Source organism: Lissotriton helveticus, chromosome 10, assembly GCF_964261635.1.
Source record: "Lissotriton helveticus chromosome 10, aLisHel1.1, whole genome shotgun sequence".
NCBI classification, from domain to species: domain Eukaryota; kingdom Metazoa; phylum Chordata; class Amphibia; order Caudata; family Salamandridae; genus Lissotriton; species Lissotriton helveticus.
This window is the reverse complement of record NC_136071.1, coordinates 362,321,826-362,341,659: the sequence shown is the minus strand read 5'-3', so window position 1 is coordinate 362,341,659 and position 19,834 is coordinate 362,321,826. Positions and strand designations below refer to the sequence as shown.

General features: G+C 41.4%; 1 protein-coding gene across 1 annotated transcript in view; it reads right to left on the bottom strand.

The window, feature by feature from the left end:
- Window positions 1-19,834, bottom strand: part of LOC144784018 (SCO-spondin-like) — a 1,726,865-nt gene that overhangs the window by 910,368 nt on the left and 796,663 nt on the right. Inside the window, exons 63-65 of the mRNA XM_078662721.1 lie at window positions 5,854-5,979; window positions 4,833-4,924; window positions 2,648-2,650 (exon numbers count right to left, since the gene is read on the bottom strand). Of these exons, the coding sequence (XP_078518847.1) occupies window positions 2,648-2,650; window positions 4,833-4,924; window positions 5,854-5,979 (221 nt within the window). The remainder of the gene's footprint in view (window positions 1-2,647; window positions 2,651-4,832; window positions 4,925-5,853; window positions 5,980-19,834) is intronic.

Genomic DNA, 19,834 nt, shown 5'->3' with positions numbered 1-19,834 from the left:
CTCCCAATTCACAATGCACCAATACGCTAGGATATCTTCATTGATATCACTGATATCAGAAATGGGTGCTATGTTAACCAACCCACTTCTACCACCAATGTAGAGTGTAGAAGGACCAGAGAAGGTATGCGAGATCTTCAAGACAATCAACAGGAGAACAAGATCAACACAGTTACTAAAGACGTCAACTTACTATTTGCAGAAAGTAACCAATTTAATCAATGCGGAAGCCTCAATCAATGGTCATCATGCTCATGGTATGCACTGAGAAGGTCCTCGGGTGCACAAAGTTTATTTAATTCTTGGCAGAGGAAGTGGAGGGTTACTTCAATCATGATATAAAGGTGGTGGGCCTGCCAGAATCCATGGAAGGTCATAGTTATGAACTCTTCCTTGAAGAGTGACTCACGACAGTGGTTGTCCTGAAAGAACTATCCAAATTGATTATCCTGGAGAGAGTGCACAGAGACCTGGTACCATCTCTGTTGGCTGGTACCCCTCTCTACCTAATCAGAACCTGCCATCTGACCTAAGGTAACTCCGATCATAATCTCCAAATGGCCAGAGACCAGGTAACATGAATGTTGATACGATATGACAACACCACAATCATGATTTCTGCTGACATTTTTTTAGTGGTACCACACCAAAAAGGGTTGTCTAAAGGAGCCAAAAGAAAATGTATTAAAGATTGAAATATGTACTGTGTGCTGTTCCCTGTGAGGTTGAAGGTGATGGCAGGTTACCAGGCACGGTTCTTCCCAGATGCAAAGAAAGCACGATATTGAACCACTTGCTGGAAGTCTGCAAATGCTGGGCCTTGATGGCACTTCTCAAAATCTGGGCCTACTCCAGATGTAGAAGAGAGAGAAGGAGACCACAGATAGTTTAAAAATGTCAAGGCTGTTTCAGAATGTACTGCCATAGTTGACACCATGAGACATTGGGACCTCTTCTTGATTTGGAGTGACTTTGGGGCCCAGACAATGCAGCTACAGTTGCTGAGGCACTACACAGAGTTTACCTCACAAAAATGTGCCCTTCATGGTTGTGCAGTGAATGGGGTGACAACTTTTCTTATAATGTAAACATTTCCTTGGTCCAGTTCTTCCTTTGCTAATAAAACAGTCCTGCTCATAATTTGGGAGTCCGTTGGTGAATCTCACTACAGTCCAGGGAAATCTGGGGTGCCTAGACAGTTCTGTAGCTCATCCATTTGTGCTTGGGCACCTATCACCTTGTCACTGCCCTGTCTGGCTAACCAGGGCTCTCATAAAGTTGGGAATGCTACTACACATTGGGGTTTCTGTTGGTGGTGAACTTTGTATCAGTTGGGAAGTTACTGTTTTGTCCAAGACCCATGTTGCTTAATGTTGTTCATACTCTAAATATGGATAATCCAAACTCTCAGTCACAGACTCCAGGATGATATTGATGTGCACTTTTATTCAGAAGAGACCAGATTTGAAAGGTTTTGCACTGCTGATCTTGGAACAGGGCACATAGAATACTGCCTAACTTTACAAACTCAACCACCCTCCAAAGGCACTTGCTACTGCATATCATTTATGATGTGTCGAGTGTGGGGCCATGGTGCTTTTGCCTGTGTGATAAAGGTACTAGCGTGGGAGAAATTTTAATTACCTTGAGTAATTGGAGTATTTCAGTAATTATGCATTACTTTTGTGATGCAAAATTTCTGAAATTATACGATTACACCAGCTTCAGTAATTAAGAGTACATTTGTGGCAAACATCCTACCACAGATCACTTTAACAATTAACTAAGAGAGCATGGGGGGCTGCTGGCTACTGCTGTTTGTGTCCTGCAGCATATAGTGCTGTTTTCTCAGTGCAAAATGCATCCTCTGACCCATTTTGGATGTGAGGATGCATTTAGTGCCAAGACAAATATCGTAAAACACTGGATAATGCTTCTCACGTTATTGTGCATAATTATGAGAACTTTTTGGGTAATTATGCTAGTGATCTATTCATAATTACGCCAGTTATGCTCACCCCTAAACGGACCTGAAACACTGTCAAAAATCACTTTGCTTTCCCAAAGGAAAATCATATGTTTGGGCAGGAGGTCTTCAGAATGGCCCTAAAATGGAAGGGACGCCCAAGTCTTCATATGGCAAAGGTTTGTTGATTTGGCCAAACTTGGGGATCGATTTTTGTATGATTTAGTGAGCATTGAAATAAAGGCAGATATGTAGTAGTCCCCAAGTTTAACTGCCCCACTGTCTATATGCAAGTGGACATAAATAAGCTGATATCGGATGCCTAAAGGCTTAACCAGGACATTAATCTTGAGGCTGTTGTCAATCACAGCAGTTTCAGAGTAAAGACATCAATGCAAGGCGTGGTTATGAGGCACTTCTACTGCAGAGTCATTACAATAAAGAATTGCCCGGCCTCAAGCCACAGCTAACATAGCATCATCAAAGTAACACCAGGGGGTCGATTCCAATTCGGTAAAAAGCGCTCCGAATCGTCGTACGGAGCGTTTTTTCCCCGTAAGAATCGTACCTGTAAATGTCCCGTACGTACGACGAAGTACGATTCGTACCAGGAGCCGTACTCCGTACGAGTCGTACAAGACACTGTACGACTCTAATCTCCGTACGATTCTCCCTCGGAACCCGCTGTACGCGACATCAGTACGGTTCGCGGCTGGTTTTTACGACCCAGCAAGTACGATACGTGTCGGGTACACACCGTACGACCCTTTTACTACAGGAGCTGAAAACAGCCGTAAAAGCAGAGTTTGTGCCGAAACAGGTACGGAACGACCCCCCGGGTACGGTGCGTACCCCCCATGATGGCAGGGGTGCGCACCGTACCCCTGCGATCATGGGGTGTACGAGCCGTACCCCCACTGTACGATCGGTGTACGAGCCGTACCCCCATTGTACGATCGGTGTACGAGCTGAACCCCCATCGTACGATCGGTGTACGAGCCGTACCCCCATTGTACCATCGGTGTATGAGCCGTACCCCATGTACGATCGGTGTACGAGCCGTACCCCCATTGTACGATCGGTGTACGAGCCGTACCCCCATTGTACGATCGGTGTACGAGCCGTACCCCCATTGTACGATCGGTGTACGAGCCGTACCCCCATTGTACGATCGGTGTATGAGCCTACCCCATGTACGATCGGTGTACGAGCCGTACCCCCATTGTACGATCGGTGTACGAGCCGTACCCCATGCACGATCAGTGTACGAGCCGTACCCCCATTGTCCGATCGGTGTACGAGCCGTACACCCATCCTACAATGGGGGTACGGCTCGTACACCGATCGTACAATGGGGGTACGGCTCGTACACCAGTCATATAATGGGGGTACGGGGTGTACGAGCCGTACACCCATCCTACAATGGGGGTACGGCTCGTACACCGGTCGTATAATGGGGGTACGGCTCGTACACCCATCCTACAATGGGGGTACGGCTCGTACACTGATCGTACAATGGGGGTATGGCTCGTACACCGATCGTACAATGGGGGTACGGCTCGTACACTCCATGATCGCAGGGGTACGGTGCGTACCCCTGCGATTATGGGGGGTACAGACCATACGGTGTGTATGTGTTTGTGTGCTTTTCCATATGACTCGCCCTTACCTGACGTGGACCGTACAAATCGCGTCCTCATACCCCGGTCCGGATCGTACACGTCGGGTCATACGGCATGTGTACGAGTCGTACGGTATGTGTACGAGTCGTACGGTTCACGGTTTCAGCCTTGCAATACGTACGGATCGATTCGGACGGATTCACGGAATACGGATCGTACTTCGCGACTCGGACGGACGGGTACGATTCGTACGGAGAGGGCTCCGGATACAAATCGTACGGACGTTTTTTTTCCCGAATCGGAATCGACCCCCAGGTCTATCTTCAACCCACGACTAGTGCACCACCACTGGGGCAAGAAAAGTCCTGGCTTCACCTCACAGTGAGTGAACTGCTATCAGAGTAACTAAAATCCTGGCTTCAACAACAGCAAGTGCACCACCATCAAAGGATCACAAGGTGCCTGATCAAATCACTGTGAGTAAAGTACCTTCTCAATAAGACAACCTGACTTGAACCTACAGCACGTAAACCACCACCAGAGTAACACAGTGTCACTTCACAGACAGGTGGTGGGCTTATGCAAGAGTACTTCCACCATATGTTGCTCCTTCTCTAGTTTTGCCACCATGTGCTGGAAAAATGTACCAACTGAGATAAGGCTAGACAACTTTTTTAACTTTTTCAATGTCCCACTTCTAACCGAGCTGTCGAGATGCTAAACCTATACTACCTTATCTCGACTTCTGACTGCATGGAGCACGTACACTGCAAAACTCATTGTATATATTTGACTACACTACCTATCTCTTGGGTGTCAAAATAGATCTCCACTGTTCAAAGTTATGACATGTCAACTGCTCATGTAACCGTAAGGTCCCTTAATGTACCAATGCTTATTTCTTTCTCTCATGTCATTTCAAAGGTCTCTAACATCTATTAGGGTATTATATTTGCTATAGCCTTGCATGATACCATAGCCAGTGGACCACCATCACAGTAACACACATCCTGGATTCGACTTGTTGCAAGTGCACCACCATAAGAGTAACACAAGGCCTAGTTTCAACCAATAGTGAGTGCACCACAATCAGACCCACAAAAGGGCTAGCTCCAATCATAACAAGTCCAGCATTAACACAGTGACAAAAGCCCAACACAAGCCCCCATTAGGTGTAGTAGAAGTTAACATGGCAATAAGCTTGTATTAAATTGTTACAGATTGGTAGTGAGGAGTGTTCCTACCATTGATACAGGCTGTCTGGCACTGCTTTACATCTCTTTCATCACCTTGGCACGGTAAGCCCCCATTTGCAGCTGCTGGGTTGGAGGGTGATCTGTGAAAAGTTAACATGCTTCAGAATGCCATGGTATGTTTCTGTACAAGTGCATTAAGCAGCAGGCCCCATAGATTCCCAAAAAGGCACTGGCTGGAGACAGAGTAGCCAGTGCCAAAATTGACATGACTACAGACAAATATGTTTAGTAATATCTGACCTCACTTCACAGACTGAAACAGTTCTCATATTTAGCTAAGCAAGAACCATTCTGCAGCACAATATGTTGCCTCAGTGTACAATGATAATGTTTTTAAATATATGTCAGGATATTGGGAGTTTATTATTAAGGCTACCGTAGAAATTTTTATTCCATTCGCATGCTCCTTAAAGATATACATATATTGTTAAGGGGGATATGTTTGGAGTTAAATATTGTACACCTTTACTTTACTTATCAATATATAATCACATTCTCAATATCTGGTTGTCAATATTTTTGTTAGGATATTGCAGCATTACGATACCTTGGCCATATGCTAACAATTTTCATCCTAAAATCCATGCTCAAGTTGTGGATAATGATAATTTGTCTTTTTTTATAAGTTGGCTGAAAGTGTGTTGAAACATGATAACACTATAAATAATAGATATTGTTATTACCCAATTCATAATTATGTATTTCGCCAACCATGGAAGAAAAAGGTGAGCCAGTTGACAGTGTTTCAAAACACATATGCAGACACACACACACACACACACATGCATCTGTGGCAGAAACACACCACACTGTGGTATTTCTTAGATAGAAAAATAGTCATCATCGAAAGCAATGCTAAAGTGCTAAAACTCCAAAAGACTGTTCCATACAGAACTCTGAGATGGCGTTTAGTTTACTCGGAAGATTGCACTGTTACTTCTCATTATATAAAACAGTCATTTATTTAGTCATGATTTTCTACACTGCCAGTACTTTTTATCTTCCATACCTAAATCTCTCCTGTATGCCGGTTCCACAGCTTCGATCACAAGGAGTCCACGGCGACCATGCCGACCAGCCACAGTTGACAGGACACGAGGAGTCATCACAGGTGACTTTTCCATCCGCACATAGGCTGAAAGAAGGTAAGGATAATATTCTTATGTATGGATAAACCCTATTCCATTTAAATGTAAAGATAAAGGTGAACAGGCGTCACTCATTGGTCAGATTATTTAGAACAACAATATCGAAATAAAAGAGTACTGTGTCAAAAATATTATCTACGAAAATACCGGGTTTACATTCTTTGTATGAAACATATCAACATATTGTGTGAAAAATATTGTGAACATGAATGTCATCAAAATAAAGAGAAGAATATTGAGCTAATAATATTCACAGCATTTGAAATTATTCGTTTAAAATATTAAACTAGTAAATAATAGAATAACTAAACATGACAATTTAAATTTTAATATATCTAGTCTTTCTTTGAAAGCTATAAAAACAATAATTAAGCAAATTATAAAAACATTACATTACAAAAAACATACAAATAAAAGCTAACAAACATATCTAAAACACAGGCATACATAACTTTTATACAACAATAGAAAAATTGTTTTCATTAATACTACAAACGATATATACACATGAAAGATATATTTAAAAAATATAAAAACACATTTAAGCAATTTAAAAAACACATAAAAAATAACTAGTGGAAAAAAACATATATTAACCAAAACATATATCATACTTAATTAAATAGATAAATTAATATATACAAATTTGAAAATTCAAATAAAAAAGTACATTACTTCTAAAAAAATAATCACACATTAAACAAAATAGTATAAAAATATGAACAATGGAAAACAAAGATTATGAAAACTGACTAATTTAATTCCAATTTGAGCAAAAGTAGGAAAAGAGGTAGACTTTTGAGGAGTTCGATCTACTAGTCCCACTTCAACATAAGCAAAAGAAGGAAAATGTTGGACTTTGAAGGCATTAGATTACTATTACCACTCCAACATAAGCAAAGTCAGCAAAAATGCTGGTCTTTAGGGGAAATTATATTTCTTATTCCTGCTGCAATCATAAATATGGAAAGTGTTACACTTGGGAAAGGTTACCTATACCATTCTAAAACCTAATGATTCTTAACAAAACATTTACACCTATAACAATATCCTTTTAATAAAACATATTCCTAATAAGAAGTATACTACAAAAATTAAAACAAATGTAAATAAATACAAATGAAATATTAAAAAACAAATAATAAAAAATAAAATAAATACATGTAAAATAAATACACATCCCTCCCTAATACCTCCAAAAATAATAAACCCCTTACAATTGAAATAATTTATAAATACCATTCAAATAATAATAAAAAAGAAAGATGAATACTATAATATTGATAAATGCATTTCACAATGTTTATTTTTAACTATAAAGAATGAATGAAGAATTATTAAAATACATCAATTAAATCCCTTATCACTAATTAATTACCTAATATAGACTTAAATAAGATACAAACTTACTTGTAAAAAAAATTCTAATTTACATACCTTTCCATCCTATTCCCCTACAAATGCAACAACCCACTACTAAAATATAAATTAGTAATTAAACAAACAGAAATAAAGTATACATAAAAAATCACTAACCCAATTAAAATAACAAACTAATCAGTCAAAAGACACAATTAATCACCAAATTAAATATGTGATTCAAATAAAAATATATGACAAAAATATAAATGTTGTAACTTAAATGGCTTTCCGCTATATTCCCCTACATACCTTACAACCTGCTATAAAATCAAAGATTAGCAATTAAAATAAATAAATACCTCATTGATATCACAAAATATACTTAAATAATTAAAATAACAATTCATGAATAACTAACCTATATAATAAATTTCAAATTAATATTTACCAAAATATAATTTGAAAATAAAAAAGCAATAATTTATCATTTAAATAACTTTTGAATCTATTACCCTGTAAACACAATATTATAAATATATTTATAAATGAATTACACATTAAAAATTACTCAGCATTGCAAAATTGCATGCCTGTTTACAATACTTTTATATGTCACATGCCTTAACACAGAATTGAAAGATATCCTCGTTTTTTGTCGGATCTTAACCCTTTAGTGTCGGAGATACAGGGAGACGGGCTCAAACGTAAGACGGTCTACTGGAGATTTGAACAAGCCCTTTTAGTAAATGAGGAATATTGCAAACACATGAATAAATGGATCCCTGTGTTTCTGAAAGAGAATCTAGGGAGTGCATTAATAGGTGTGTTTGGGGATACTATGAAGTCTTGCATACAGGGGCAAACATTACAGTTTTCTCTGAACCATGGGAAGGAGGAAAAATGGATATTGTGGGACTGGCAGAATACTTTTGCTGAGGAGAAATTGGTTATGGCTACACGTCAGGGGAGAGAGGTGGGGGAGGCCCAATTAGAAGTAGCAGTGATAGCTGAAATATTTGCAAAAAGAGAGGCAGACAAACTTACGGTGAGGAGGAAAAGAGCCCATGAATGTAGCGAACAGATAGGACACCATTTAGCCATGAGAACAAGACAGAAAAATATGCATAATGAGGTACAGGCAATTAAAAATCCAGCATATGGGATGGTTTCTGACCCTGTCGGGATCAGGGCGTCTTTTCAAAACTATTACCAATCCCTTTTTACGGAAGGTACTGTAGGGGAAGCTAATCTGTTACATGAATACCTAAATGCAGCATCCCTTATTCGATTATCTAGAGAAGAACAAGCATTTTAGAGGGGCCTTTACATTGGGAAGGGATCCTCCTAACTTTGACTAGTCTACCACCTGGGAAAGCTGCTGGCACAGATTGTATTCTCACTGAATATTACAGAATATTTTCCGGACAACTTAAAAAATGCATTATGAGCCTGTTTAATCAAATATATAGGGGATTGACTCCTCCAAGCACCTGGTCCTCTGCCAAAAATATTTTGTTTCACAAGAAGAATAAACCGATACAGAACCTTTGTTCCTATCGGCCGATTAGTTTAATTAACAGAGATTCAAAATGTATTCCAAGATTTTAGCTACACGTCTGTGTCGGGTAATTCATAAGATAGTGTCTGATCAGCAACATAGTGTTATTCCTGGGAGAGGCCCAACAAACCATATCAGAAGAGTTATCTCACTCTTTGATATAGCACAGGTGTCACCGGACCCTATGCCTCTGATTCTGCAAGACATGGAGAAAGCTTTTGATAGAGCATCCTGGTGCTATCTCTGGGCTGCTATGCAAAGAATGGGTATTGAACCAGGATTTATTCAGGCAGTAAAAGCCCTGTATTATAAATCTTCTGCCAATGTATTTGTAGCCGGAGAACTGTCGGAACCTTTCAAGTTCTCAGAGAGGACACAGTAAGTTTGTCCGTGCTACCGGCTAATATTTGCAATTTACATTGATCCTTTTATATGTAGATTGGAGAACAACATGGAAATTCATCCGATACAAGCACAAGAGCTTGACACCATGACATTAGCATATTCTGATTATATTGCTTTTGTAACTTCTAACCCAATGGCTCTTAAATTAATCAAAGAAGAAGCCTTAAACTTTGGAAGTATCTCCGGATACTCCTTAAATTAAGATAGGACACACATTTTCATTAATGATAAGATACTCTTGGTGGATAACCGAGTGGTTGAAAATGCAGTTTACTTTGGTGTTAGCATTACAGCCAGCCTAGATGAAATTATTAAAGAAAATCTTGATCCTCTTATTGGGAAGACCAAAAAGGAGGCAAAATGGCCGCTGACAGGACGTAAGGAGCAGTCACTACTCTCCTTGCTCTTGCTGAATGGTGAAAATCACGGAAAAATGCCACTGATCATCGCTGCTGATTAAGCAAAGCTAGCATGCTGTATCCCTTGAAGTTGGTACAGCGGCTGTTTTCCTGGATGGTGAAAAGCAGACCTAACCCCACAACTGTGCTTTGTTGGTTTGAAACCCCGAGCAAAAGCATCCCGCATCCGCGGCAGACCCTGATGCAAAGTATGGCCCCCACGCGGCCCAAGACCGCAGAAAGAATCGCAGAAGGAGAGAGAAAGGGAGAAAGCTGTCTCAAGTGACCCTGGCATCGCAGCTCCAAGCTCCAACTTAAGGTCAATGACCCAGAGCCAAACCTGAAGGAATATGATGAAAGACAACGCAGTAGATGACGAGAATAGTAAAAAGACACAAAAAGGAATCGATGTAAGGCTAAAAAAAAAAAAAAAAAAATACAGCTAAACAAGAAAGGGGCAAAGCGACAGAATAGCGAAGCCGCTGGCAAAGAGGGAAACATGCGCCAGCTTACCCTTCACGAATCCTTCGCAGTGCCAGCTTCAGCTCTAGCTTTGGTCCCAGCCTCTGTGTCAATCCCATACGCAGCACTCTCCCCTCTACGGACGGATCCGGTTACAAACGGGAGTACGTGTAGCCTGGGAGAATCGAGCCCGGACCTCCGTGATGCCTGGATAGGGGCTGCAGGCGAGGTTGACGCACGGATGACAGATGGAGCACTACGATCGACGCCCTCTCCCGCGGCTGTGTTGGAGACCGCGAGGACACCGCAGTGTGAGCTTTCTTGAGATGGGAAAGGACAGAAGGTTTCTTTGGCCGAAAAACAGAGCTTGCCTGCGGACTCTGCGGATTCAGTCACGAAACAGCAGCCTGTGAACCGAGTGACACTATCTGGTAAGGGGGGCTACGAGGGTGGTGAGGGGGCCGAAAAAGTGCCTGGTAATGACAGCGAGGATGAACAGAATACTGGACAAACTGTAGAAACTGTGGCAAACTCAGAAACTATGGCTGGGACTGAGGCCACTATGGACTCCCACACTGAGAACAGCACGGTGGAAAGGGTCCCACTTATAACAATTAGTTCACAGAGTGATTCCCTTATTAATGAATGTAATGTACCCCCCTGGGTACCCTAAGGAGGTTCCTGAGGCGACTGCGGTTTTACTACCAGATGGGGGGCATCCAACGCATCCTTAGTACTCCACCACCGTAGGCCAGAGCTCGGGGTTAAGTTTGAAAGAATACCACAGACAGCTACCCATGTTGCAAGGCCCGGCCGGTGTCTCTATAAACCCGGGATCCCCCAGTGACAAATGGTTTTACTCTGTAAACGATGAGGAGGATGATAAGGAGAGGGGGGACTCCGCCTCAATAACTGAAAGCGACATTGGCAGCTCGGAAACCGAGTCGGAGCTGGAGTCTGAAGCGTTAACATCCGATAGTGGGGAAATCCACAAGGCATGTACCAAAAGAAGGGCCAAGAGCTTAAAGAGCAGATCTTGCAACAAGTCCAAAACTAACATGAGCCCCTCACACCCAGAAGTTTCCCAAAAATTGAACTGGGAATACTCAGCAACCTCTCAGCTTCATCAGGAGGGGGGTATCAATTTGCCCAATCCCCAACCCAACTCCCCAGCTCAAGCGACAACGATGGATATGCTGTATACCACATTAAAACAAATGCGGGGGGAGGCTAGGAGTGAATCTCGGAGGGCAAAACAGGCCAACTAAAAAATACAGGGATCACTACGAAAAGTGAATAAGCTGTATACAGACATGGCATCAAGGGTCAATGAGGTGGAAGCAAGGACTGAGAAACTGGAGGAAGATGTTGGGAAGTGGAACGAGTTCAAGAGGGAACAAGAAAAGATGGCAACAGATGGCAAACTCGAGGACTATGAAAACCGCCAACGGCGTAACAATGTTAGATTACTGGGAGTGGCAGAAGGAAGGGAAGGGCAGGATGTGCGGGCATTTGTTATCAATCTGCTTAGGGGGGCCTTTCCAGAGTTACGGGTTGGACCTGGGAAAGGGAGATACAAAGAGCGCATAGGTTCCCTATGGTGCAAAAAAAGGGCGCAGCTACTGATAAACCCAGGGCGATCCTGATATTTGTAGGAAACTTCCTACTGAGGCAAGATATTATGGATAAAGCCAAACCCGAGGCTAGACGGCCCTATAATGGTACGACCTTCTTCGCCCGCCTCGATTTCTGCCATGCCACGGTGGAAAGGAGGTGGCGGATGAGGCAAATGATAACCCCTTTCCAAAATATGGGCTGTGAAGCCTATTTGATGTTTGCATCTCGTCTTAAGGTAATCGATAATGGGCAGAATAGGATGTTTTTTTCAGAGATTAAAGCTCAGGCGTATCTCGATGAGATTAAACAAAGAAAAGGGGCCTCAAAAAATATGACGGTTGCACTAACCCAGGCAAAACAGAAGGTCTAACAATAAGTTGAAAGGGTATGGCTAACTGTATGATTTATCACAGTAGCAGCGGCAGTGAGCAGATCAGACAGGGCATAAGCATAAGATGGTAATCAGAGCAGGGGGAGGGGGGGTGGCACCTGGGGCTACAGCTGTCCGCATAGGTCAGGACTGACCTATTTGCCCGTAAGGGGGGGGGCTGGGGGGGGTGGGGTACAGGGCACGTTGTTTTTTGGTTGAGTATTTACACACACGGAAGTATTGTCAAAATTTGCGTACTTGAGGGGGTGAAGATATCACAACGAAGGGGAAATGATAAAAAACTGTTTGTTACTGATGATACCTTACTGGTACATTTATCTGATGTGCATTAATGGGTACCCGTATAATCACGGTAAATGTTTGTGGATTAAATGATCGTACTAAGAGGCAGCGGGTGGCAACATGGTTAAGATCTTTAAATGTGGACCGAGTGTGCCTTCAGGAGACTAACATAGAGGGAGAACAAGGCCATTTGCTGGATTAGCTGGGATTCTGTGTACTAGCATATTCCAAACAGGGGGCCAAAAACAGAGGAGTGGCAATTCTATCAAAACAAAGGGATCTTATAATAAGGAGAAAGCTCGAGGATCGATGGGGGAGATGGGTCCTCATAGAATATAAAGTTAATGAGGAATGGGTTCCTTTAGGGTGTATATATGGCTCAACGGAAGATGACCCTGATATCTTTGACTTTATGGACTTGGAGTTGTCCACTTGGTCTCCAACTGTTATCTTAACCAGGGATTTTAATATTAATGTGGCAGGGGGACTGGGAGCGACTTTCAATGGGGGGTATCAGGGTAGGAAAAGGAGAGTCTGGCGTTCATTATGTAATATTGCAAGGAATAATGCCTTATTGGATGTATGGGGGACCCTAAACCCCGGCAAACAGGGATTTACTTACTACTCTGCACCACATAGGGTATGTGCTAGATTAGATAACTTTTTTGTCTCGAACTCGCTTCAATCAAAAATTAAAATTGAGAAGCTTCCCCGCATAATCTCCGACCATAACCCCTTCATTCTAACAGAAAACCTTGGAAGTAAAAGCCCGGACCGGGTATGGACATTCGAGAGAGGGTTGTTAAAAGAGAAGGCTTACATCATCCATATTAAAGAGTGGATCAGTAGTTTCTTAGATATCAATAGAGGTAGTACGGCGGCTGGGAACATCTGGGACTCGTTTAAGGCGGCCGTACGAGGGGAGACAATAAGCTTTAGTGTAGCTAGTCGGAGGAGGGAAAGACAAAGGGATGCAGATCTTAATAAAGCTGTGGCAGATGCAGATAATGAATTAACTGAGACTGTGGTAAGAGGCGCACCTCTAGATCAGGTGTTAGTTAGAATAGCGAAAGCAAAGATGGAGGCGCAGGAGAGCATAGCCAACAAGGCAGCTAAAACATACCTATTAAATAGAGAAAGGTGCTACGAATTTAATGAATCTGTGGGCCGTACTCTTGCTATTCGCACAAGGCAGAATGTGTCCCAGGACAAGTGCGGGAGATCCAGGAACAATAGTTTCAGATCCAGAGGGGATACGAGAAGTATTTAGAAAATGTTATATTTCACTATATGATCAAGAGCACCTAAGTGATGTCTCTAAGATAAGTGACTATTTGCGGGATATTCCAGTAACTATCCTAGCTGAGGAGGAGGCAAAGAAATTGGAAGAACCATTTAGCTCTGAAGAGATCTTGGCCGCCTCTGGGAAGGCTGCAGGACCTGACCAAATCCCAATGGAATTTTTTAAAACGTTTTGGGACGTAATTAAGCAGGATCTGACCATCACAATGCAGCAGGCGCAGGAAGGAGCATCGATCCTGAATAGCTGGGCAGGGGCAGACATTGTTATAATTTAAAAAAAGGACAAACCACCTAACCAACCTGGATCATATAGACCAATAACCCTGATGAATGCGGACACAAAAATATACTCTAAGATCTTGGCGCTCAGAGTTGCCAAAGTAGTCAATACCCTTGTGAGTATTAACCAACATGGGTTTATACCAGGGAGAGGCACCACCCATCACACCGAAAAGTTATTACCCTATTCGATGCCGCAGAGGTTGCAGGAGACCCGATGGCGGTAATCTTATTAGACGCAGAAAAAGCTTTTGATCGGGTCTCCTGGGACTTTCTATGGTTTATCTTGAGGAGGCTGGGGTTTAGAGGGGGTTTGGTGAAAGCTTTGCAGGTATTGTATGCGGCCCCAACTGCTCGTATTCGAGTAAATGCAGGGTACACGCTCCCATTTAGGATCAAGAGGGGAACGCGACAGGGGTGCCCCTGCTCCCCGCTTCTGTTTGCTCTTTAAATGGACCCGTATATGCGACGCATAGATTCAAATGATAACATCTGCCCAGTAGATGTCTATAGGGGTCAATGTAAAATTCTGGCTTATGCCGACGACGTAGCGATTGTCACTCCTAAGCCCACGGAAGCCATAGCACTGGTCGAGATAGAAGCGCAACAGTTTGGAGAGGTATCTGGCTATGCTCTGAATACTACTAAAACCCAGATCATCAAAAATAGTAAAACGGATTGCTTAGACCGTCGGGTGGTGCAAAGTGGAGCATATCTAGGGGTAACAATTACAGAAGATCTAGACAAGCTGGTGGAGGCAAATATAGCACCTGTAATAAATAATTTCTCAATAGTAGGCCGAAATAATATAATCAAAATGATTTTCCTCCCCAAATTTTTGTATTTATTTAGGGCTATACCTTTACTATTTGAGGCAAAATGGTTCAAGACCGTGGAGCATATGTTAAATCGCTTTGTCTGGGCGCATGGAAAGACCCGAAGGGCGCTGAGATTTATGGCGCTCCCTAGGGAGCGTGGCGGGTGGGCCCTACCAGATTTAAAGTTATATTACTGGGTGGCGTTCCTTCAATACATGGCAGGGCTATTTGGAGGGGCAGAAAGGGAAGGGCAAGATGAGCTAGGAACGCTAGCGATCTATGCATTGGTTCTAGGAGATCATGCTGAGAACCTCTTCTTGAAGTTTACCGACTATAGTTATTTTAAGAGGACTAAATTCAAAACAGTTATAGCCGCCCATAAGCTCTGGACTTCATTTGCGAAAAAACTTGGCCTAGGTAGATATAACGCCTATACTAGATTAAATATTAATCCTAACCTCCCAGGCGACTTATTTTCAGGGCCTGTCTTCACTGATTGGGCAACCCACAGAATCAGAAAGATGGGTGATATGATAAGATCACAGGGGTTGATGCAGTTTAGCGCTCTGCAGGCAATATATAGCTTGGATTCAACCCATTTTTTTAAGTATCTGCAAATAAGGAGTTTTATGTTGACAAAAACTGGAGGTCCGGCAGGATTCGGGTCGAACCCCATTTTGGATATTATACAGAATGGTACAGACTGTACAATTAAAAGAGTTTATTCTGAATTAATAGAGCACCAAGTAGATGATCTGGAAAAATATGAAAATAAATGGATACAGAAACTGGGGGTAGAGAAGGAATGTTTCCATAGGTCATTGGAACTAGGCCAGAAACTCTTGTGCTCAGCACCACTTCAGGCACAACATTATAAGACCTTGTACTTATTATATCATACGCCCGCCAGGATAGCACAATGGGGAGGGGTAGTTGGTATCACGTGCCCAAGATGTGACAGTGCTGAAGCTGATTTGGTCCATATGCTTGCAACATGTACCCATTTAAAAACCACCTGTGATGAAATTGAAGTATTCCTTAAAAGATCATTAAGGATAGAGATTACTCTCACGCCAGCAGTGGTACTCCTTGGAATAGTTGATAAGGTTACTCAGACACATTATGAATATTTTATATTTCTGGCCATGGCTGTTCTGAGACTGTGCATTGCCACATCCTGGCTGGATCGCTTACCACCCACATTCCATCAATGGTTAACGAAGCTATTAGCCACGTATAACCTTGAGAAAGCAATTTATGCTAGGAAAGGCAGAAATGGCAAGAAATTAGGAAAGGAAATATGGGAACCCATCCAAAGATGGAAGGAGATAGACCCGGGGTAGGAGGTACTAAAATTAGTGTCTCTAGGATTTAACCCACTCTTTTGCTTTGTTGTCATCTATGTTCCTATTATATTTGTTTAATTTACACCTGTGATTTGTATGATTTGTTATAATTTTGTATTTGGTATTTTTGTATCCTGAATGAATATCTGTGCCCTGTACAAACAAAAAGGGGGGGGGGGGGCTTTTCTGAATAAAAATATTTTTTTTAAAAAGGGAAGACCAAAAAGGAGCTCTGTAATTTGCATCTTTCCCTAGTAGGTAGATGTAATATTGTGAAGATGAACATTTTCCCCAAGATTTTGTATTTTTCAGGGCTATCACATTGGAGTTCTCAAACCAGTGGCTGAAGAAGCTTGATGATATATTTTCATGGATGTTATGGGCTTACACTAGACCTAAAAAATCACTCAAATTCCTCTTGCTTCCAAAAAGAGAGGGGTGGGTGAGCCTTACCTAATATTAGGCTATACAACTGGCCCACAACTTTCCAGAATTGTTTTATTACAAGAACAGCCTAGCAGAGGGGTAGAGAACCACATTCCTTTTCCCTTTAAACTTTTAATTGGTGTGGAGGCATGGGGATGCTTTTGGCGGCAGCTTGAATTTGGCTACCATAAGAAAGTGCACGTTAAGACTTTTTTGGGTGCTTTTAAGGTTTGGGCGGCTGTTCGTAGATTTATGAGAATAGGTAGATTAAACTTCTATATGCCCCTTCTGAACAATAAGAATCTACTGGAGTTTTTTAGGGATCAATACTTGCTTACCTGGATTCGTGAAGGGCTAAATAGACTGTTTTTTTTCTACTCAACGGGTATTGCCTCAATTGAAGAACGTAAAACTGAGTTTGACATTAGTCAAAGAGATTTTTTTTAATACCTCCAAATAAAAGACTCCTTGCAACCTAAGGGGGAAGATCAGCAGGTTTCTTAAAAATTGATTTAGTAGACAGACTGCTTGGTCAGAATAAATATTGAATTGGGACTATATACTATCTACTGAATAATGTAATGAAAGATGACCTAGAAAAATATTCCCGAAAATGGGAAGAAAAATTGGGGATATCGGAAATGGTATTTCCTAGATCTTTTTCATTAGCACACCCTGTTTTAATGTCGGCAAATTTACGAACTCAGTTCTAGAAGACATGTTTTTTTAATATTTTACACCGTATAGGATTGCCAAATGGGGGAAGGTGAAGGAACTTGTTGCCCCGTTCTTTACATGGAGCAGATATAGTAAATATGTTTGCATTGTACAGAGCTTTTTTAACTCTGAAAAACACAATTTCTAGATTTTTTATGATAAACTGAAGTTGTAGGTATCCAGAACTCTGACGCTGATCTTATTGGGGGTACTAGAAAGTGAGGTGGGAGAGGATGGTTGAGCCTTGCTTTGTGTCTCTATGCCTATCTTAAGATTGTGTATTGCTTCAGCTTGGTTGGACCCTAATCCTCCAACGTTTCAGCAATGGCGGGCTTGGCTACTAGCAGTGTATAGTTTAGAGAAGGTAGTCTATGCAAGAAAGGGTATTCGGTCTTGGAAAAAGGGACTTATGAATTTGGGTGCCACTGACCGAGTGGGTGGATCAGTCCAGTAATTAGAGGGGCCCCAAAGGTTGTTATTCTATATTTGGCATTTGTGCAACTGCACTTGAAACTGTAAGAGGGGCTACTAAGTCTAGAATACATTATAATGAACTGTTTTAATGTATTTTACCTAAATTCATTTGCAGGTTGAAGTATAAGATGTGTGTATATGTTTGTGAGATTTCCATCGAATGTGTGGGGTGGGTTGGGGTTGGGTTAGTGTTAGAATTTATTGTATATTTATGAAAACCTGATACAAAAATATTTAAAAGAAAAAAATGAAAATTCTTCTGCAATAACCTTTTTGGGAGAAGCTTTTTTGTGGTTGACAAAACTGTATGTTTGCTTTATGAACTTAAGAAAACATCACTGGCAAATATGACATCTCATATACCCCTAAAAAAATATGCATAATTGCTTTAATATGAAAATGATCCTACTAGTTTCACATCTGTTAATAATTATATTATTTTAAGCTCGAAAAAAGATTCTTTGTTGGTGCTGTAATTAGTTTTCAGAGGTGAGAAGCAAACAGCGATGCAGCTTAAATGTACATGGAAAAACCCTCTATAAGACAAGAAATATTAAACTGCCAAAATAGTGTTCGTTCGGAAGCATATTTTTTATATATATATATATATATCCAGCTCCTGTACACCGACAACACGAGTCACTCAAATAGCGGGTGCTTTTGAACGCGGCGGTGTCCCGCGATACAAATGATAGCTCCAAATCCTCCGAAAAATACCCAGCCGGGTCAGACAGAAGAGAAAGCACTCACGGGATACAAGCAGCTTCACAGCACGAATTATTTATTTAAACAAACGCGTTTCAGGAAAAGGTTCCCTTCGTCAGTGTTTACACCAGAACGCTTTTTCGCGGCAACATTTTATAATTGCATGCTGGGTAGTCAAAATAAAGATAGGACCATAACGCTTTACACTTTACGCGCCATCTTTAAATATGCAATATATGTGACTGGAATGGCAAATGATTTCCCATTTAACAAATCAAGCCATATTTTGGCAAAGCAGAGTATTTAGCCCGCATATTTGTCACAACCAGATATAACGCCGTGAATCGGCAACTTAAATGCATATGAGTCCTCTCTTAATAGCTATTGGTACATTCTACTGTGAATAATTGTGCCAAGATCTATGCATCCTGACATAGATCTACATAAGAACGCTATCGTTCAGATATATTGATGTCTTGATCCTCTAATCTTGCTGTGTATCGGCAATTGCGGCCCAATTGGCCGCCAATACTAGCAACAATTATCCAATTTCACAGAAAATACAGTGATGTTCTAGACACCCAGAAGTCATACATAATTCATATCTTATACTATTTTCAAAAAATGTTATACCAAATATACAAAACTCATTTACCAAACTATTTACACAGATTCTCTTCTTTCCACCTAGATTTAGCGTTTTATGGAAATTAATGCAATCAAACATTATACAGTAAGACACTAAGTAAATCAGGTTAAATGTGAGGCCAATTCTTCACCCATATTCAATCCTCCAGGTGCCTTACTTTCCAAGTCTATAATATACCTGGATTCTAGTCTCCTCAGGGTCTGTAATCTGGTCCCACCTCGTGAACTTTCTGGGACACAGTCTAAACAAAAGAACCTGAGAAGGTCCCTATTGCTGTTATGCTTGATTGCAAAGTGACGGGCAACCGGATAAGAAAAATCCTTATTCGCGATTGCCCGCATGTGTTCCAGCACCCTCAACTTGACCGGATTAATAGTACTGCCTACATATCTCTGTTGGCATGGACATATCAGGCAATACACTGCATGATCCGTCTGACAGGACATGAATTTGTTTATTCTTCTACCTGCCTTGCAACCTCGTACTCCATAACTTAAAGTTCGTTTGCTGTTTATGCAGGCTTTACACTTTCCACACGGGAAAAAACCCTTAACGTCCTTCAGTGTGCCTTTAGTTTTTACTATTGGCTGTAGATGACTCTGAACTATGTGATCTTTTAATGATCTTGCCTTCCTGAATGTTATAAGGGGC